Source organism: Suricata suricatta, chromosome 6 (assembly GCF_006229205.1).
Source record: "Suricata suricatta isolate VVHF042 chromosome 6, meerkat_22Aug2017_6uvM2_HiC, whole genome shotgun sequence".
In the NCBI taxonomy this organism is placed as follows: Eukaryota; Metazoa; Chordata; class Mammalia; order Carnivora; family Herpestidae; genus Suricata; species Suricata suricatta.
Window position 1 is genome coordinate 108,591,520 of NC_043705.1, and position 22,447 is coordinate 108,613,966.

The 22,447-nt window shown below is 40.0% G+C and overlaps 1 protein-coding gene across 1 annotated transcript in view; it reads left to right on the top strand.

The window, feature by feature from the left end:
* Positions 1-22,447, top strand: part of HTR4 (5-hydroxytryptamine receptor 4) — a 148,521-nt gene that overhangs the window by 112,619 nt on the left and 13,455 nt on the right. Inside the window, exons 5-6 of the mRNA XM_029943100.1 lie at positions 5,695-5,848; positions 9,720-10,288. Of these exons, the coding sequence (XP_029798960.1) occupies positions 5,695-5,848; positions 9,720-10,288 (723 nt within the window). The remainder of the gene's footprint in view (positions 1-5,694; positions 5,849-9,719; positions 10,289-22,447) is intronic.

Sequence of the window (22,447 nt, forward strand, 5' to 3'; positions counted from 1 at the left end):
AAAGAATTAGAATAATTCCTTGGGGACTTAGGGAAGGTGGCCAAGTGACATGGTAGTGGTAAAGTTGACATCCTGTCCCTTAAGTCAAATAGCCTGGGCTAGATCCCAGCTCAGCTCTTACCTTGAGCAAGTCCTGACACTTCTGTGTGTTTGTGTCTTCATCTGTGAAATGGGTGCCTTTATAGTTCCTGTCTCATGAGTAGTTGTGGGGACTTAATGAGATAATACTGGTAGAGCCCTTGGTAAATAAATGAATAATATCTACTAACTCAGCTTGTGCACTTTGCCTCAGCTCTAAAGAACTTGCAAATTTAGCTACTTCTGCCTAGTGGTATTATATGTGTGTTTTGGGAGCGTTTCACAATCAGATAAATATTTTTGTTATTTTTTAGGGGTAATATAATCCAAATATAGGAATTAAACAGCAATTGTGACAGATGACAAGCAAGTATCAGATTTCCATCTAGTCCTTGATCTGTAGACAAGGACTACAACCTTGGTTGTAGTTGGAACTACAGCAAGAGGTTAGAATTTTTAAGGAAGCCCCATTAGTCAATTAACACTCAAACTCAACTTTTTAAAGTTTATTTATTTTGAGAGAGAGAGAGAGAGAGAGAGAGAGAATCCCAAGCAGACTCCCCGCAGTGCAGAGCCTGACTTAGAGCTCGAACCTGTGAACCATGAGATCATGACCTGAGCCAAAATCAAGAATCAGACGCTGAACTGACTGAGCCACCCAGGTGCCCTCAAACTCAATTTTTATTAACCATTTTATTCAGCGATGTTTATTTTCACCTACCTAATTTAGACTGTCAAATGCAGACTTCAAGAGGATTCTTATTTTTTCTTGATTTATTGCTAGAAAGCAAAGATTAGAAAGTTATCAGGAAAGATAGAAGGATATGAGGTGGCTTTTTCTGGGAAGCTGCCTCAAGAGTGTCAAAGCCTTGGTAAAAATCTTGAACCCATCGGTCAGGTGGGTGCTGTAATCTGAGCTCCCAATACAAATCTCATGCTTTTTACACCACATGCCACTTACAAAATCAAAGTATGTCTATGGTAAGATAGCATCAGGCTAAAAATGGTGTAGAAGGAAAATTCAAGTCAAACACATACTTAGACACAATTTTCTTATTGATCCTGATCTATCACTTGCCACTTAGCCCATGCAATCTAAGTAAAAATTTTTTTTTAAATTTCTTTTACTTATCACTGATTTTTGAAGTAGGAGATAAAGGATTTTTCTCAGGCTTACCCAACCACCCTACATCATGCAAGAGTCAATTTCTGCACTAGTCTATGCATCTTTCACATAGATGCATACCACCTGAGCCCCTAGGGAATGAACTATCCAAGCAACTTTCTTTCAGGCATTCATTGTCCAGGGCACTGACTGTATAGCTCAAATGTGTAAAAGATTGGTAAAATGTGTATGACATTCTCAGTATCCCTCTTGAAGTTGAACTTCAAAAGGAAATCTGTCCCCACTACAGACTCCTCTGTGGCAGGAGCTTCTAGCAACCTAGGGTAATGCAAATTAAAGCGAGGACATTGGACAGCAGACCATGGACACAGGACGGCAGGCCATTTCATTTTTTAAAGTTAAATCTAATTAGAGACATCTGAGTGGCTTAGTCAGTTAAAGTGTCCAACTCTTGACTTCAGCTCAGGTCATGATCTCATGGTTCATGAGGTCGAGCCCCACATCAGGCTCTGTGCTAACATTGGTGAACCTGCTTAGCCTTTTCTGTCTCCTCTCTCTCTGCTCCTCCCTCACTCATTCTCTCTCTCTCAAAAATAAACTGAAAAAATTAAATAAAATAAATCAAATTATTTTAATTGAAGTATGGTTGACATACAATATTATATAGCTTTCAAATGTATAATGTAGTGATTTGACACATACATTATGAAATGATCACCACAGTAAGCCTAGTTCCCATTGGTCATCATATATGGTTATTACAATATTACTGACCATATTCCCTCGGCTATACTTAACATCACCATGACTTGGAAGTTTGTACCCTTTAATTTTCTTCACCTATTTTCCCATCCTTCCACCCACATTGAACATGAGGAGATCTTATTGTGTACACAATATTCATCATACTATGGGAATCAGACAATCATCCTGGCCAAGCAAGACTTAAAAAGAAAGACTTTGACAAAAGTGTTCTGAGCACTAATATAACTGTATATTATGAAGTCTTCACCTGTAAATTGTATTGTCTTCCCAACATGACATTCCCTCCAAATATCTGTATCCATATATGGAAGCTTCAAGATTCTTCACAGGTGAGATATCCTGCTTCCTCAAACTCACCTTTTGTCCCATTGGATATTTAATTTTGGCTTGCTTTTTTCGAATTTTTGGACATTGACAATCCAACCAAAATTCTTGAATTCTTGCCTTAATTCAACATCTATTCCAAACCTCAAGAATCATAAATTATACAGCAATGATATGGAAACATCTGTTCTTCTCTTAGCCCTCGGTTGCCTTTTTTGGGATGATAGATGAAGGAATGTTATAACTTTGAGTTATGATATGAAAGTATATTGAATGAAGCAAAGATATTCTTACTTAAAACAAAGTATCTATGAAGGACATGTCTAACATTCAAAATTATTTTAACTGATGCAGGAAACTTTGGTGGCAAGAGACGAACTTTAGCCAACTTTCTTTGCTAGAGCTGTCATAACAAGTACCACAAACTGGGTGCTTGGAACAGGAAATGTATTGTCTCATGGTTCTAGAGGCAAGAAGTCTGAAATCAAGATGTCAGTAGGGCCACACTTATGCTGAAACCTATAGGGGAAGCATTTTTCCTTGGCTTTTCTTAACATCAGATCATTCCAATCCACCATCTCTAAGCACATCTGAATCTGTGTCCAAATTTCCCTTTTTACAAGGACATCGGCCATTTTGGATCAGGGCCCACACTAATGGCCTTATTTTAATCTGATTTCCTCTGGAAATACAATCATATTCCAAAGTACTGAAGGTTAAGACTTCAACATATATTTTTTTTAGGGATGGGAGAGGGGACACAACTCAATCCATAACACAAGCTTAAGCAAGGAAAAGAAATAAGGAATTTATTGGAAATATATGTGGTAGCTTATTTAATTGAAGGAAGAGCTAAAGAAAGAGGAGCTGAAAAGGCAAGATTATGGCTGCCCAACAATCCAAGGAACAAGAGTCCCAGCCCCACAGGAGGCTGCTGCAGTATAGAGAGACCTTCCCTGACTTCCCCATCTCTGCATTACTCCTCATGGCATTCACAGTCTCAGGAAAAAGTCTGACTGGGTCACTCCCTGGCCAGAAAAGTTGGGTGCAGCGTTGTTTGCTCTCCCAACAACATGAAAACAACAGAAAAGAGATAACTCCCAAGGGCTTTGGGATGTTATTTCCAAAAAAAAAAGGACAAATGATGCTAAATGGATAAAACCAAATGTCTAAATCTAGACCCTCCAGTGAGTGAGGAAGGGAGCACAAGTTGCAAAAAAAAAAAAAAAAAAAAAAAAAAGGAGGGGGAGCCTGGGTGGCTCTGTCGGGTAAGCATCTGACTCTTGATCTCAGCTCAGGTCATGATCTCACAGTTCGTGAGTTCGAGCCCTGCGTCAGGCTCCCTGAAGACAGTGTAGAACCTGCTTGGGACTCTGTTTCTCTCTCTCTCTTTGCCCCTCCTCCACACATTCATTCTCTCTCTCTCTCTCTCTCTCTCTCTCTCTCTCTCTCTCAAAATAAATAAATAACAACATTTTAAAACTATTTAAAAATATTTTCATGTACTCCCAATTCATGATTAATTCTATGTTAATAATAAATCTTTATGATTATTAATACAGCCATTCAGAAAAATCTGTCATTCTGATAACAATTTGCCCTTTTTTTAAGTCAAGATCATGGTAGGAATTGAAGCTAATCATGATCTTTCCATTACTGAGTTATCATTAGTTAGATTTTGTTACCATGTCAGTTTTAAAGGTCAAGAAAATGAGTTCCCTAGTGAGCCTTTCTCTCATTCTTTGGTCTGTTGTTTCTTGCACTCTGGTCCAGGTCAGGACACCCACTGTGTTACTGGCCACAGGAAGCTTGCTGGCACATTGTGGTCGACTGCTTTCCGATGCCTTGGAGGGAAAGGTCTAATTCTGCCTTCTCAGTTCCTGAGGCACCCACGCCTCATGTTCCAACACTGGGCAAGCTCTCCTTCTTATTCCACCCTCTTTCCCAACTCATCCTACCACCACCTCTTCAAAGAATGTAGCCATTGTTATGTTAGTTAGGCTTTGAATTCAGAAAAGAAAAGAAGAGGTGGGAAAATTAAAGGAAATTGCATAAAATGAGGGGCAGAAGGGGGTGTCTCATCATTAATGGCATCAAATCTTAAAGAATAGACTTAGCCCCCAGGCTTTCTGTTTGCACTTATTCTTTGACTCTTCCAAAGACAAATAGCTGATAGACCTATTAGGGTATTGTACCTGTTATCAGATTCCCAGAACCACCTGGGTGTGGAAGTGGTGATTTCTGAGACTGGAATAATATGCAAGAAGCAGTCGGCGAGTTAGAGCCCAGATCACTGAGTAGAGCAGGTTGAATCTCTAACTGGAGGAAAGAGGAAAGATACTACATTGGCAGAACATGGACTCAAAAATCCATGAGTAGTGAATCCCATGAGGAAGAACAGATCCTGATAAATGAGGGTGAGGTGGTCTATACCAGTAGGTAGGAAATGATGGAGTAGGGAATATTTGAACTTTTACCTTCTTGGCATCAGAGAAACACTTAAATGGTCTTGTGCAGACATAATGCATGTCAGTTCTGTTTACAACTCCTTGACCAGACCAATCACTTGGCCCCATCCAACCACAAGAAAGCCAAGAAGCACATGTGCCCAGAAGGGGGAGCTGAACATTTTTAGCAAACAGCAGCTATGACTTCCACTTGTCAAAATGCAAACTCCTTTGTCTGTTGACAAGGAGAGTCCTTGGAATCAGCATTTTAAATGGGCCTCTTCAGGTGAGTCTGATGTAAGGGAGAAGAGTGGAATCTCTGGAGCACTGACTTAGAATTTCACTTCAAGATAGCCAGGTAATTAAGAGGATGGGGACAAATCTGAGATACAGTTCTTAGAGCTCAGAGGTAGGGCCAAGCCTGGGAGACTTCACCTTGTTATCAAAGAGGGCTACAGTTGCCTTGGACACTAGAGTCCAGAGGGCTGGACAGAAGCCTCTGAAATGCCCAGGCATGAAGGTAAGTTTTGGAACCATGCCTGGACAGAGCAGACCGCCAGGTGAGTGTCAGGCTTCTCATATATGGGGAGAGAAAGAGGGATGTGGGGCCGACTCCAGGCAGTGACTCTCAGTTGTGACCTAAAGTTTAAATGTTAGCAACAGAAACTCATGGGCCAATATCACATTCATTATGTAATTGCTTTTTTCTTTCCTCTATTCTTTTTTTATTTCATCTTCTCTTTCTCTACTACCCACTTTTCCTCTCCCCATTATTTTCTCTTTTCTTCCTTCTTTCTTTTATGCTCTACTTCCCCCTCTAATTTCCCACTTTCCCAATGTTTCCTCTTCTTATCCCCTTTCTCCCCTCTGCTCTTTCTCTTCAATCATTCTTCCCTCCTTTTCCCACTCTTTCTTCCTTTCCCGTGGCACCCACACCTTCTATTCTCTCTCCAGGTATTATGCCATCTGCTGCCAGCCTCTGGTCTATAGGAACAAGATGACCCCTCTGCGCATCGCATTAATGCTGGGAGGCTGCTGGGTCATCCCCATGTTTATCTCTTTTCTCCCTATAATGCAAGGCTGGAATAATATTGGCATAATTGATTTGGTGAGTACCTGCTGGTTTGCTCTCTGATTAACTTTATTTGCCTGAGATTCTAAATAAATAAAAAATATCAGGTTGGGTGGATATTCTAAGAAAGATTCTTTTTTTTATATATAAAAGTTTATTTATATTCGGGAGAGAGAGAGAGTGTGTGCCCACATGTGTGGGGGAAGGGCAGAGAGAGAGGGAGAGAGAGAATCCCAAGCAGGCACCACACTGTCAGCACAGACCCTGATGCCAGGCTCAATCTCACAAATCATGAGATCATGACCTGAGCCGAAACCAAGAGTCAGACACTCAACCGACCGAGCCACCCATGTGCCCCAGAAAGATTCTGATAGTGATCTGGGTGACAACAATAATAACAACAAGAAAAGCAAGCTAGCATTTTTGAATATTTGTCATATGCCAGAAAGTATGCTCAGATTTTCCATAGAATCCTAATAACACCCTTCCTTCATCTCATCCAGATGAGAAATGTCAGAATCAAAAAGATAAAGTAATATGCCTAGTAAATAGCAAAACAAGTACTCAAAGCTTAGCGTTCAGACTAGAGAGCCTGAGATACGTGATATGCCCCAAGAGGCCTTCATTCCACTTCATGGCTGCCAGTGACCAGCAGAAAACATGTCATGTGGGCAGAGGCTTCCAGAGAATGAAGAGAACCCTGGGCAGGAGTCGAGAGAACTGGACCCTGAGTCCATCTCTGTCCCTGCCCCTGAAGGACTGCAATGAGGGGATGCTTTGGTCTTCAGTGGAGGACTGTCTCCCAGAGCATAGGAGAGCAGCGTGTGGCATGCAAGCCAATCATTTGCCAGCCCCTGTCCAGATGATCTTCCAGAGTCTTCCAGCTCTGACACACCATGCTTCTTGTGCCAAACTTGCAGTGAGGATCAAAAGCTATGGTGGTGATTCACTAGCAGAGATACATATTCCCTAAGAAAGTTGTCAGGAAGTCCCTTTAACATTTGATCCAGGACCATGTTGAGGTAGGAAGGGGACTGGAGAGGAGAGATTGAGAGCAGGCTCCAGCCCGACAAGCCCAGTTAGAGTAGGAGCTGCCTGTTTCTTCTCTCCACCACATTCCTAGTGCCTAATCTTGCCTTGTTCTTTGTCCAGGAAAGGATATCCAAGCCAAGGCTGGGCCAGGATTTGCATGTGGTATGTCAGAACGAGAGTTCCTTGGGCTTCTGAAAGAAATGCTGGGACAAAGGAGTGGAAAAGTAAAAGGGCATTCATACAAGGGAGACTGTATGGATATTTTCTTGAATCCTATCCTTCTTCTTTCAAACTCTCAGTTTTGCCAATTTCAAGGGAAATAAAATTCAAGTTTCCAACAACCAGTAGAGTAATAGTCATGGCCAACAAATGTTGAACACTTACTGTTTGCCGAGGCCCATGTTCACTTAATCGTTATTACTGCGAACCTCACTCAAGCCTCAAGACAGTGCTATGAAATTGATCCTATCATTGTCCTCAGGAAACTGAGCATCAGAGAGGAGCAGTTATTAGCTAAAGTCAGAGCGGAAGGGAGTAGTGGTAACTATAGCTAAGTTCAAGTTTGCTGCACTCCAGAGTCTGTGCTCTTAATCTCTCTGCTAAATTTACTCCCTAATGGAGAAGACCTTCGGAAGCATGAACTTTCGTGCATCAGAACTTTTTAAAAAGGGTTCTATACTCTTACCTTTGGATATAGAATTTTTAAGGGAAAGAATCTAGAGAACTATTGTTCATTTCAAGAGTAAGATGGAGGTACCCCTATTTATTTCATGCAGCTGGGGAGTGGGACAGCTGCTTGGTATGAACATGCCTCGTATTCATGCCATGATGCCATAATTGAATTTCATACTTTTCCACTCATCTGCACATTGAATTGGCCTAGAGAGGTGCTAGCACAACCCACATGATCATAATGCAGGTAGAGTGGATTCTCATCATTAGGTTCTGTAAAGTTGCCACAAATGCTAGATTAGCAAATACTGAATCTTCGCTCCTCGGAGAAATACAGAGTTAGGTTCTTGCAAGTTCCGGTCGGAATATTTTCATCAACCATTCAATGTATGATTATGTATACATGTATGTTTATATACATAATATATGCTGCTTGTAAGAGAGGTCCATGAAACATAAGGTCTGAGTAAGGTTGATATAAAATAATGGAAAAATATAATATGCAAATACTAACCAAAAGTAAGCTGGTATAGCTGTGATGAAATAAATTTAAGGCAAGTCATATTACCTGAGATACAGAGATTTTGTTATGAGAAAAATGAAGTTACACTATAACATAATATACTGTGAGGCAAGACACTAAATGTGCACACAAATAAAATGGCATGTGTGTGTACAATATGTAATTGTTATTCATACGTTTGTTCATATGTACATTCACACTGGATGCAGGCTGACCTCAGACAGGAACTGTCATTGGATTATACAGCTGTCTTCAACCAAAGGCTATGCCTAGATAAGGCTGATAACTTAGAGCTGTCAGTAGACAAAATTTATGTTAGGGAGAAAAGTCTTTCAATTTTTAAAGAGATCCAGTGTGTCACAGTATCTAATACTAGTGAAGTTTATTCCAGGAATGTCACACGATCACTGTAATTCCTCATGTTAATACGAGAGAAGGAAACACCACATGATCATCTCATTACTGCCAAAAATTCATTGACAAAATTCAGTATCTATTCATGATTCTTAAAAATTGTCACCAAACTAAAAAGACAGCATCCATGAAAAACTTCTAGCAAGTATCATACTTACTAATAGAATATTGCAAACCCCCTCCTAAAACTGGGAATGTAAAATAGTGTCCACTACTATTCGTCTATTCAAAATTACACTGGAGGTCTTATCAAGTTCAATAATGCAGGAAAAGTGATATTAATATTGGAAAGGAAGAAATTAAATTTTTATTATTTGCACATCACATGGGTACTTATGGAGAAAATTCATAAGAATCTAGAAATTAGATATTAGTAATGAATTTAACAAAGTTTCTATGTACATAGCCATACAAAACAGTTGTCACTGAATTCTATGTATTAGCAATAAACAATTACAATTAAAGACTTTAACATGGTAACATTTGCAATAGAATAACAAGTCAACTACTTAGGAATAAATTTGACAAAAGACGTGCGAGACATTTACACAAAAAATTGCAAAAGATTACTGAAAGAAATAAATTTCAAAAGATTTAAGTAAAGGAAAGGCTTACCATGTTTGTGAATTGGAAGGCTGACCATGGTAAGAAGTCCATTTTCCTCAATCATTCTACTCTGACTCCAGTCAAGATCCCCGAAGATGTGTATGGAAATTGATAATCTAATTCTAAATTTTATATAGGAAATCCTGGGATATCAGGAGAGTCCTAAAGAAAATGGGCTCAGTTCAAAGACTTTTACTACCAGATATATTGTGTGCAGGCAGACAAGAAGGGGAGAGGCTAACTCTGCTATCTGCTGGATAGAGAGAATGAAGGATGATTTTGTCACTATCTGATTTCTACTCTTTCCTGGAGCCTTCAGCCCCTGGTGCTCAGACAATCCCTCTGCGCCCTGGGATGCAATTGTGTTCCTTTTCTACCATCATGGTTCTATGGGCTACAGGCTTACAAGAGAAAGAGAACTTTGCTGATAAACCTTCTTCTCTTTTTCCTCCTCCTTTTCCTCTTGTGTTTTCCTCTTCCTTCTCTGCCCTTCTCTGTTCCCCTCCTTTTCTCTCTCCCTTCCAACCCCTCCTTTTCTCTTCTTTTTCATCCTTTTCCTTTTCTTATAATTTTCCTCATTCCTCTCCTGCTTCTTTCCCTTCACTTTTTCCTTCCCTTTCTCCCTTCTTTCCTCATTTATTCTCTCCCTCCAACTCTCAGATAGAAAAAAGGAAGTTCAACCAGAACTCTAACTCTACATACTGTATCTTCATGGTCAACAAGCCCTACGCCATCACCTGCTCTGTGGTGGCTTTCTACATCCCGTTTCTCCTCATGGTGCTGGCCTATTATCGCATCTATGTCACTGCGAAGGAGCATGCCCACCAGATCCAGATGTTACAACGGGCAGGTGCCCCCTCAGAGGGCAGGCCCCAGCCAGCTGACCAGCACAGCACTCACCGCATGAGGACAGAGACCAAAGCAGCCAAGACCCTGTGCATCATCATGGGTTGTTTCTGCCTCTGCTGGGCTCCATTCTTTGTCACCAATATTGTGGATCCATTCATAGACTACACTGTTCCCGGGCAGGTGTGGACCGCTTTCCTCTGGCTCGGCTACATCAATTCTGGGTTGAACCCCTTCCTCTACGCCTTCTTGAATAAATCTTTCAGACGTGCCTTTCTCATCATCCTCTGCTGTGATGATGAGCGCTACCGAAGACCCTCCATTCTGGGCCAGGCTGTGCCCTGTTCAACCACAACCATTAATGGATCCACACACGTGCTAAGGTGAGTGTCCAGGACTTGATAGATCTTGTTGGCTTGCATGACTCAAAAGGGCTACCTCTCCAGATCTTTGTTTCCAGAAGGACTAATCTTGAAAACCTGGGCAATGTTTACAAAGATTAAAGAACATTCTACCGTCTGGTCATGAAGTAGAATAGTGGAGAAAAACTCAGGCCCTGGGAGAGACTGGCCTATGTTCAAATCCACTCTCCCCAGTCCTGTGACCTTGAGCAAATCATTGAAACGTTGTGAGATTTAATTTCATTTTTAAAAAATGAGATCATATTCACAATGAGATCATATCACAGAGTTTTTATGAAGATAAAATCAGCTCATGTGTATAAAGCACATAGTGACACCTAGTAAGCACTTAGTAAATATTATCTACTATTATTTATTAGGTAGTGTTTTACAGTAGTGGTTAGAAGCATTGGCTTTAAGGTAAAATACATTTTATTTTGACTCAATGCCACTAGTAATCATCTGTATAATCTCCCCTGGTTTTATTTCACTCAACTGTAAAAAAAAAATACATAGTAATAGCAATAATATCTATCTCATAGGACCATTGTGACAATTAGAAATAATGTATTCAGTTAGAAACTCACACATAGTAAGCACTCATAATATTACTAACAATATTATAAATATTCATAGGAACAGTAGTAGTAACATATTGCGTAATACCCTAAGATAGCCACAAAATAACACAATAAACAAAAAACAAAAGGATAAAAATGCAACAGTAATACCATGTGATAACCAATGTAATGGAGGTGTAGATAATGGAGTAGGGGAGTTTGACGGGAAAGGAAGCTGATTTGGCTTAAGAAAATCAGGAAAAGCTTCAGAGGAGAGCATTTTTTAAGAATTGGAGACTTGGAGGAGAGATCACGGAAGCCATTCTAGCAGATAGAACAGCATGAGGAAGGAAATGGAATGTGAAAGAGCCTGGGAAGGTCAAGTGGTTTACCCAAGGTCGCCTAGGTTGATGGAGATGGGAAAATTGTGGAGTGGAATGTTCAATGACCAGTCATGATGCCTCTCTGTAAACCCTGAAACTTTTCTGCTTCCCCCGGGCTAGAGTTGTTCTCAGCCATGAAAAACCAAGTGTAATAAGTCCATTCATCCTGTAGCAAAGACAAATTGTCAACAGCATTTTTTCTTTGTCCCGAGATGCATAGGAATTTCTAAAAAGCAGTTCCTTCGTTGACATAAGCATTTAATTTTTCTGATGACAGTATTCAGCTGTCCTGGCAACCAAAAATTAAGCATTTCCATTTGCATGTATAAGAAAAGGAGAAGACAAAATAGGAATTGCAGTGAAATATAAGCTCTTCCCCTCAGAGACTGCTCAGAAGCCTGGATCCAATTCCCTGCTACTAGTGTGGGCTGACTCGTAGCTAAAGCCTAGTTTGGTGATGCCAGCTGGTAGAAGAGCCGCAAAGCTACGCCTGTAGGCTGACATTCTTCCCTGATTATTATGCCTTAAGCGAGTATCATAGGAAGAATCCAACCATGTAGTAAAGCATGTGTACAGGAACTTCCGTGTGGGGGCCTAAAAGCTACTTAAGTTAGCAGCTGTCTTGGTCCAGGCTGCCAACGACTTATAGTGTATGCTCTCGCGGTGTGTTTGTGGAGTCAGTGGTTTAGAACGGAGGGGCCTTTTCCCATAGAGACGATCACACAAGCGTTTGGGGGTTTCCAGGGTAGCCCAAGAAAGCCACCTGACTGACACTGTATTTGGTCCCTGCTGCATTTGGAAACACGTGGTGTGGTTGTAAAGCAGAGTTGACAGTTTAGAGGTGGCTTATGGATGTACTCTCCATACTTTCTTTCTTGTGATTTCTTCATGAGGTAATGAAATGTGCAGGAAATTGGTCTGAAATGCTTTTCTGTGGGGGTGAGGAATCTTTAAAGAGCAGAGAAGCTGACCAGAGAAGACTGTTTGAAACCTGAATCCACAGCAGTGTGAGCTTTCTAAGGACAGGAATCTTGTTTTGTTCACTGCTCCATACCAAATACCCAATAGGCTGCCTGACGTACACTAGGAACTTAAACTCTCGATGAATAAATTAACAAGTCGTAAAATGAATTCTCTAGATCAATTGTATTAATACACCTTAAGAAAAATTTATGTTGTTCTTAAAAATCCTGTAAGCAGGACATCAACAAATTCAGATGGATTCAAGAAATATAGGGGCGAATGGGTGGCTTAGTCGGTTGAGGGTCTGACATCAGCTCAGGTCATGATCTCACAATTCGTGGGTTCAAGCCCTACATCGGGCTTTGTGCTAACAGCTCAGAGCCTGAAGCTTGCTTCAGATTCTGTGTCTCCCTCTCTCTCTGACCCTCTCCTGCTCACACTCTCTCTCTTCCTCTCAAAAATTAATAAATATTAAGGAAAAAAATTTTTTAAGTATAAAACCTAAAAAATCAAAAGTAAAATTGGCTTTTTCCTGCTGACCCTACCTTTCACCTCAAAGACAATTAAAACTAGTCTAGTAATTTTTTAAATGCATTTACAAACATACAAATAATAAATAAATAATACAATAATTTATAATAATAAATCCCTCAATCCTCATCCCCTATTTCACACATCCCTACCCACCCACCTCCCCTCTGGTAACCATCAGTTTGTTCTCTATAGTTTCTTGGTTTGTGTCTCTTTTTTTTTCCTTTGCTCATTTGTCTTGTTTCTTAAGGTCCACATGTAAGGGAGATCATATGGTATTTGTCTTTCTCTGACTTATTTCACTTAGCATTGTACTCTCTAGTTTCAACCATGTCATTGCAAATGGCAAGATTTCATTCTTTTTTTATGGCTGAATCCTATTCCATTATATACACTATTTCTTCTTGATCCATTTCTCTTTTGATGAACACTTGGACTGATTCCATAGTTTGGCTATTGTAAATAATGCTGCAATAAATGTAAGGGTGCATGGATCCCTTTGAATTAGTGTTTTTGTATTTTGGGGGGTAAATACCCCAAAGTGCAGTTATAGATCATTGGGTAGGGGTCATTCTGTTTTTAATTTTTTGAGCAACCTCCATCGTGTTTTCCAAAGTGGCCAAACCGGTTTGCATTCCCAACCAACAGTGCACACAAGGGTTCCTTTTTCTTCACATCTAGACCAAAACTTGTTGTCTCTTGTGTTTTTTATTTTAGCCATTCTGACAGGCTCATGTAGTTTCATTTGCATTTCCCTGATTGTAAATGATGATGAACATCATTTCAGGTGTCTGTTGCTCATCTGAATGTCTTCTTTGGAGAGATGTCTGCTCATGTTTTCTGCCCATTTTTTAATTGGATTGTTTTTTGGGTATTGCGATATATCAGTTCTTAAAAGTATGAAACTGGACCACTTTCTTAATACTTTTATTTTACATAAATGGGGTCATTTTATGTGTACTTTTTTGCACCTTGCTTTCTATCCTTTAAGAATGTATTTTAAAGGTCATTGCATCTCAGATCATTTAGATCTAACTCATTCTTTTTACTGTTCCATAATCTTCTGTACTAAAAATACACACTACAATTTCTTTATTTCCCATTAGTGAGTATGTAGGTATTTCCATTCTTTTGCTATATCTTACTGTACTGTTTGTAATGCCTTTGAACAGATTTCTTTGTGCATCTGTTTTACTTTTAGATAGCTACCCAAAATGGAAATTGCCCTATCCATGTACATGTGCATTTAAAAATGTTAGGTTTAAGTTAATGTTGACCTTCTAGCATGCTGTAGCGATCTGTGTTCTCATCAGCAGGATGTGAAAGTAGCCTCTACTCCTTCCCCTCACCAACACTGCATGTTATTCATCTTTTACTATTCTGCTGATGACAGAAATGCTTCTTCACTGAATTTGCATTTTTCAGGTGATTTGGTAGGTTGAAGCTCTTTTAAGTTAATCATTGACTAATTTCAAAGTTGTTGACAAATATTTATCCTTATATGAACTGCATCTTCATGTATTTGGTGCTTTATGTGACAACTTTATTGTATTTTTCTTCTTAACTTCTGAATGTTCTTTATTATAAACTAAATATTAATCCTTTGTTATATAATTTGCAAATACTTTTCCCTCTCTTCTGCTTGCTTTGAACTTTGGTTAACTTTCACCATATAAAAGTTTCAGAGTTCGAAAAAACACTATTTATTTGACCTCTGGCAGTTAACCTGTCTTCCTTCTTGAAATACGTTTGACATTAATTTTCCTCAACAGTATACTCCCTGGTTTGCCTCCTGACTTACCAGTAACTCTTTCTTAGTATCTGTTATAGGTTCTTCCTTCTCTGTCTGGCCTCTAAATGTTAGAGTCCTTCAGGGCTTGGTTCTTCGTGGTCTTCTCAAATGATATTCTCGCTTTTATGTGATTTGACCATCCATAGCTTTTAAATACCATCTTTGTGCCATGAATCTGTCTTTAATGAACAGCTCTAGATCAGAGCTATCCTCTGAGCTCCAGACCACAAAATCCAATTTGCTTCCTTGACAGCCTCACTTAGATGCCTCTCAGGATTCTCACATTTAATGTTCCTTACACAGAATTCTCCTATATACCTTACCCACCTGACCACCCCAGACTTCCTGAGTCTCTTCTATCTCTGTAAGTGGAACCTTCATCTACCATGTTACTAAATCTGGACACTTTCTGTGGGTCTCAAAGAGAACTAACGTATTAAGTGGCAGATGCAAAGCTTTAAGAAGAACCCTATTAGCTGATATTGAAAATATGGAGTTCAATCTGAATATTAAATCTAACCATAGTGACAAAAGGTAAGTCATGGAAATGTAATATGATACCTGAACATCGTTCTGCATGTTTAAAATTTGGAGTTTCAGGGGCACCTGGCTGGCTCAGTCCATAGAGCACATGACTCTTGATCTTAGGGTCATGAGTTTTGAGCCCCCTGTTGAGGGTAGTTACTTACAAATAAAATAAAATTTGGAATTTGATAAGTGCCACTTTATTTCCTCATGCAAAGAATCCATTGACAAATTCATGTCTTTTTGTGTTATTTATAATGATTATGATGCCTAGCATAATATTTTTTAAAAATTACTAGTTATTTAATTTAAGAACTTTGAATGCATTATTGTAACAATGACCAACTAGGCTGCTATTTTAATTGTCGTGGTTTTAACTAGGAGAAAATCCAAGGTTTAAAGAGAATATCTAACTGGCCCAAGATCACACACTGTCTTCATGTTAATAAAAGATTAAAACACTCAAAATTGACAATTATCTTGCCTTTCCTGGGAATCTATGATGTATAAGAGGCGTTAGTCTGCAACTGAAGAATCACTCTGGGAAGATCCAGGTCACAATACCATGAAACTGTGGGGCCTTTTCTTAAAGTCTTTTTGAGAAAATGGTGTTTTACTTTTCTAGGCTGAATTAGAAACAGCTCAGTCTGCCTCAGTGGTTTGGAATAGTAGATCTTCCAGTGTTGGTCCTATCCATGTAATCCTTTGACTAACATATTTTGTTATTGAACAAACACATGGGCAGCCAATGAAAGAAACTATGCTTTTGCAAGAGAGTCTTAGTAGACTTTTCGCACTCAAATTGAATGAACTAATGACAGTGTAGCAGAGATGTCTGCAGTTGTGTTTGGTGTTCTGTGAGATAAGCATCTTCTTTGGAATATCCAGCTCATGATCAAAATAGAAATGAAAATGCCATTTGGTTGGCTCATGAAGTATTTTGTCTAGACATGTGGATTACATAGCCTTTTAAAAATAGTCTCCAAACATGAATGATTGTCATATAGATGTTTCTCTGGGCAATTTTAATTTGTTTGTACACATATATTAAAAAGAGGCACAGGGGTGCCTGGGTGGTTCAGTCAGTTAAGCATCCAACTTGATTTCAGCTCAAGTCATGATCTCACAGTTCATGGGATCAAGCCCAGTGTTGGGCTCTGCACTGACAGTGTGGAGGCAGCCTGGGATTCTCTATCTCTCTCTGCTCCTTCCCCCTGCCTCTCAAATGAATAAGCATTAAAAAAAATAAGAAGGAGGAGGCATAATGCCAGTGTGTGAGCAATGGATTCTAAGAGGTTCATCATGGGTGTGAACTGATTCTTAGTGGATTTAGAGCCAGCTTCTCTCTCCCTGTAACTTCTTTAACCTGGTTCTATCATTGTTCTCCCCATCCACCAGTCTCTGTCTTACTCTTATAGAAAAGTCATTCTTCCCACTCTAGGAAACTTCCATCAGACATAATGGCAGAGAAGGGAAGAAATCACCCAGTAATAAGACATTGGCTCCATTCCTGCTCAAGTCAGGAAGAAGACAAGGTTGCCTCATCACCTGTGCTGTTCAACATTTCAACATTGCATACAAAATCCAAATGACATAAAGGAGAAATATGAAGTATAAAACTTAGGAAAAAGAGGGGCGCCTGGGTAGCTTGGTCAGTTAAGCATCCGACTTTGGCTCAAGTCATGATCTCACGGCTCATGAGTTAAAGTCCCAGGTCAGGCTCTGTGCTGACAGCTCAGAGCCTGGAGCCTGTTTCAAGTTCTGTGTCTTCCTCTCTTTCTGCCACTCCCCTGCTCATGCTCACTCTCTCTCAAAAATAATGAATAAACATTAAAAAATTTAAAAAAGAAAAAAGAACACAATAAAAAAGATGTATTTTTTAATGTTTTATTTATTTTTGATACAGAGAGAGACAGAGCATGAGGGGGCAGGCAGAGAGAGAAGGAGACACAGAACCAGAAGCAGGCTCCAGACTCTGAGCTAGCTGTCACCACAGAGCCTGATGCAGGGCTCGAACCCACGAATGTGAGATCTGACCTGAGCCAAAGTTGGAGGCTTAACTGACCGAGCCACCCAGGCACCCCAAAAAGATGCATGTTTTTAAAAAACTTAGAAAAAAGAGCAAAGCAGTGACTGTTTATAAACAATATGATTATTTACCAGGAAAATCCACAGTAAACTGTCAAAATGAAGACATTGCACAAGGATATCCAAATACTACTAACTAACTCAATATTCAGTGACTCCTACATGCTAGAAATCACCAATTAGAATGTGGATCAGGAAAAATACCACCATCCACAGGAGCAGTAACTAAAATTACTTTTAAAAATGTGCAAAATAAAAATATAAGATCTCCATTGAAAGGAACTTTAATACTTTCCTAAAGGAGAAACCAAAGATATTGCTAAGGGTTCACTGTGGAGAGCAGAAGAACAAAAACATCTGGATTTTTTTCCTTTGAAACTACAGGAAACTCATCAGAAGCCCAGGTGTGCAGGTTCTAAAAGTTGATTTATTAGGTTCTGATTAGGTTATTAGGTTTTGATTCATCCTAACTGTGTACGGAGCATCAACTGTGCCAGTCACTGGACAGTAGGTGGTAGATAGAAAGATAAATGAGAGTCGGTATCTCATTGAACTCACAGCCTAACTGAGGAAAGAGACACATGGGTAAATAACCATAGCACAGTGGACATCACTGGGATTGTGCACAAGGTTTACTGGGCACTAAAGGGACTGCTGCCTAACCAACAGATTCCTCATCATCACTAATGAGGGTCACCCAGTCTCTACTTGAATTCCTGTAAAGAGAGAATCATACTAATTGATGAGCATTGAGTTCTAAAGTCTAAAAGGTCTAGAGTCTAAAAGGTCTTCCTTTTGAGTTGAAATTGGCATCCCAATGACTTCTACTTGCTGGCCCTAGGCATGCCTTGGACAAGAGAAAACAAACTATGTCTTTTTACTGAAATAACTCTTTCTGTATGTTTTGGTTATATGTACCTTCTGAGACTTTCTTGATTTTTTTCCCATTATTCTCTATGCAATACTGTTTGAGGGTTTGGAGAACCACAATCATGTCCCCTTATTTGCAACCTTTATTATTATTTTTTTGATCATTTTTCCTTCAAAGTATGACCAGTAGACCACTCACATTAGAATCCCTTCAAAGCTGAATAAAAACACATTCCTGGGCCCCATTCACTGAATTGGGACAGGTTAGGGAAAATGGCATTTTTGCCAAGATGATTCTTACATGTATTAAATTTCGCAAACCACAGTCTCTGATTCTCGTGGATTGGAATGGTCCAGTGTGTGCTGGCCTTTGTTGTGCTTCAGGTTATGACACATATTATATAATTCTTCAGTCCATGATGCCTAGGTGGCTAGTTGGGTAAGCATCCAACTTTGACTCCGGTCATGATCTCACGGCTTGTGGGTTCAAACCCCACGTCGGGCTGTGTGCTGACAGCTCAACCTGGAGCCTGTTTCAGATTCTGTGTCTCCTTCTCTCTCTGCCCCTCTCCTGCTCATTCTCTGTCTGTCTGTCTCTCTCTCTCAAAAATAATCATTAAAAATTTTTAAATAAAAAAATAAAAAAATCTTCAGTCCTTTCAGAGTCTCTTAAAGAGGAATAATTTTATGTGATGTTAACTAGTAAAGTTCCATTGGAAGTTGCTAAGCCATTTTCAAGCCAAGTGACTATGGCCACTTGGGAAGCAAAGTGTGACCCTATAGATTGTGACACATAGTCACATAGTGTGACATAGTGTGACAGAAGACAGGAACAAGCCATACTGATGTGATTCGGAGTTCATTGGGGGTTTGATTCTGGAGTTCTTTTTCCATTGGATAAATGGCAAGGATTTACCAGTGCTGTTCACTGCTGACTCCTCAGAGCCTAGGAGAATGCCTGGCACCTGTGAGGCTTGACAAGGGGTTAAGGAATGTTCTGTCCCTTTCCCCAGTCTCATTTCTCTTCTGTTTGACTGTCTTTATGAAGAGAAGCCCTCTATGAGCTCAGGCAGAGTAAAGATTTGTGGTGCTGACAGTAACCCTAGAAAAGAATTTTTCTCTACCTGAAACCCACTGAGGAGTCCCATTTTGGCTTCTTGGGTAAATAACACCTGGCCCTGCCTGTCTCACTACCTCATTGTGAAAATCAGATGACGAGGTAATGGAGGTGAAATTGCTTTGCTAACTGCAAAGCTCTGTCCTCAGGGGAGAGATAATGATATTATGAGAACAGACTATAAGTTAGGTAAATAGCTAAGATTGCATGCTTAGCTATGCAGCAATGGCATGCAGAATTGAGCTTTGGGGAGGATTTCTCTGCTCTCAGGCCAGTCTTAGATATCTCCCTGGTTCGCCAGGTTTAGACCTTGCCCAAACCTGGGACACTCACCTAGCCCCTCAGAAGGCTCTAAGCTTGAGCCAGCACTTCCCAAAGAACTTCTTATCTGTCAGACTTGGCTCTTGGCTATTCTCTTTCATTTCCCACCCTCCATCTCCCTGATAAACATGTTTTTGTTGTTGTTGTTGTTGTTGACGACATGGGGAATCCTTGGAGTTGTGTTGTCCTATAGAGTAACCATTAACCACGTTCCAAGCACTCAGTAGCCATATGTTATATATAAATAGAGTATTTTCATTATTATAGAAAGTTCTACTGGAAAAAACAAACCTAGAGCTCTGCAAACCTTCTCTCTGGAATAAGGCAGTCTATGCTTTCTTCCTTTTGTTTTAATTTTTTTATATTTTTTAATTTATTTTTGAGAAACAGAGAGAGACAGCACGAGCAGGGGAGGGCCAGAGAGAGAGAGAGATACAGAATCTGAAACAGTTCCAGTCTCTGAGCTAGCTGTCAGCACAGAGCCTGACACAGGGCTTGAACCCACCAACTGTGAGATCATAATCTGAGCCGAAGCCGGATGCTTAACTGACTGAGCCACCCAGGGGTCCCTCTTTTTTTATAAATGTTTGTTTCATTTTGAGAGAGAGAGACAGAGCAGGAGTGGGGGAGGAACAGAGAGAAAGAGACACAGCATCTGAAGCAGGCTCCAGGCTCTGGCTGTCAACACAGAGCCTGATGCGGGGCTTGAACCCAGAAACCACGAGATCATGACCTGAGCTGAAGTTGGCTGCTTAACCAACTGAGCCACCCAGGCACCCTGCAGTCTATGCTTTCCTTCAGTCTTACTAACTCTTATCAACCAAAGCTCAATAATAAATAAGGCAATTCTAATTAATGTGCCATATAAGTCTTTGACATTTCCATGCACAATATATTCAGGTTTAAATATGGAATCAAAAGAGGAGGAAAATATGAGGATAGAGAGAAATAGAAAGTGAGAAAGAGACAAAGGAAACCAAGAGCAGTAGGAGAAAAGTATTTTTTCCTGGGCCATTACTTTTTGTTGTTTCCATTATAAATAACAGTGATCAGAATTTATAATTATATGTAGTTTGTGTTTACTTGTTTATTATCTGTGTCCCCAGCCAGACTGCCAGTACATGAGGGCAGGTAACATGTCTCTTTTATTCCCAAAAGCTCCCCCAGAGTATAGCCCCTTGCTCACTTCATATACTTATTGGTTGAATGGATGGATGATGCTCTTATCAGATCCTGTTGCTCACCTAGAATATGTATACTCAAATACATTTATGAATCCTATAATCGGAATAACTTTTTTTTCACTGTGCCCTCGCTTGCCAACTTTCAATCTCAACACACCAGAATTCCTCTTTTAAGCAGAGGTTTTCACACTGTGGGTTAGAAGATCACCCACGGATGAGACAATAATTTAGGTTTGCTTTTACTCTGGATCGTTAGAAATTTCGGCTAATGTTGGAAAGTTGTTTGACATTTAAAAGCCATTGTGTGGCCTTTACCTTGAACTCTGGAGGTTACAATTGGATTCCACATTTACCTTGTTGTTCTGAGCCAATGTGGACTGAATCTGGGTGAATCGAAGATGCTTCGAGGATGACTTGCCTCCTCTCCCTCAGCCTCCGCCAGGACTAGCTGCATACATTTGCAGGGTCCCTTGGTCAAAGGGCAGATAAAAACTTCCATTGAAACTATTAAAATGTAAAGCCTTTTCTTTTTATCTGCAATTTCTCTCTCAACTTGTCATGGCGTATTTTCTTTGCTATTTACCTGTCCTCTAGTAGAAAAATAAAATTTAATTTTAAATTATTAGCAACATTTTACCATTTATCTTTATAATATTGCGCAAAACCAGTTTGAAAAGCAAACATGAGAGCATTTCACTTGTATGGCATCACCAAAATGACACAAACAACGCAAATCGTTTTTCACAATTCAAGCATGCTTGTGTATTTTGTTTTTACCAGACAGTGCACAAACTTCATGCAAATGCTTGTTCTTCATCTCTCGATAGCACACATACTCTGCTAACATGCTACCTTCAGCTAATTGATGAGTAAAGGACTAAAAGGGAAAAGAGCTGTGGTTGGCCGTATCTTAGACTCTCTTTCTATGTTGGTATTTTCAGCAGAAGTGGTTGGCAGATACAAGACCTGAGAGGGGTTTTTGGTGGTTCCTTCTTCTTCAAACAGCACTGCCTTCCTTCTGCACTTGACAAGTTCTGATCAAATCATAACCATGGCCTCTCAGGGCTCTCTGTGTTCCCAGTTACTCAGTTGTGTTGATATGAAGCATGAGCATACGATTCTAGTGAACCCCTAACCTGTGAGAATTCAGTAAGACTCAGTAATAAGCATATTGTAGAAGTTCCTGACTAAGAGACGATAGATAAAAAGGAAAACACTTTCTATATATAATGTGTCGGCCTTGTATTTGCTTTGAGTCATACTGAGCTCTTTAGGCATGGTGAGTCTACCAGAATCCTGTGCTCATGGGGCATTGTTAGCATTTTGAGGCAGCAATGAAGTACAGTGTACACACACATGCACATGTAGCCTGTGCTCACCAGTGCCCCAGATATCACCGGTGCATGTTCGTTGTCCCTTAAACTTCACACGTTCAAAGATAAACTTAGTAAGAATTTCAAGATGGCGGCCAACAGAGCATTAAACCAAGACCTGTGTTTCTGTCTGGCTGCACTGCTCACACAACCAGAAAGCTGGCCTGTCCCCAGTCCTTCCCAATCACAACCTAAAGCAACCTCTCAGAAAACATTTTTCTTGTTGAGATCACACCAGGAAAACAGAACAACATCAAAAGGGCTCCTCTTACCTGAAGTTTAGGAATCAAGTGGCTTAAGCTGCCCCGCAGGGTGCCCTTTATTGGACCTACGTGCTGAGGCCTAAGCATTATTCCCTCCATGGAGACATTTTTCAAAGAAAAGTTCCGACCTCTGACTTAGAGGTAGGAGAACTTGGGTATGAAACCAAAAGC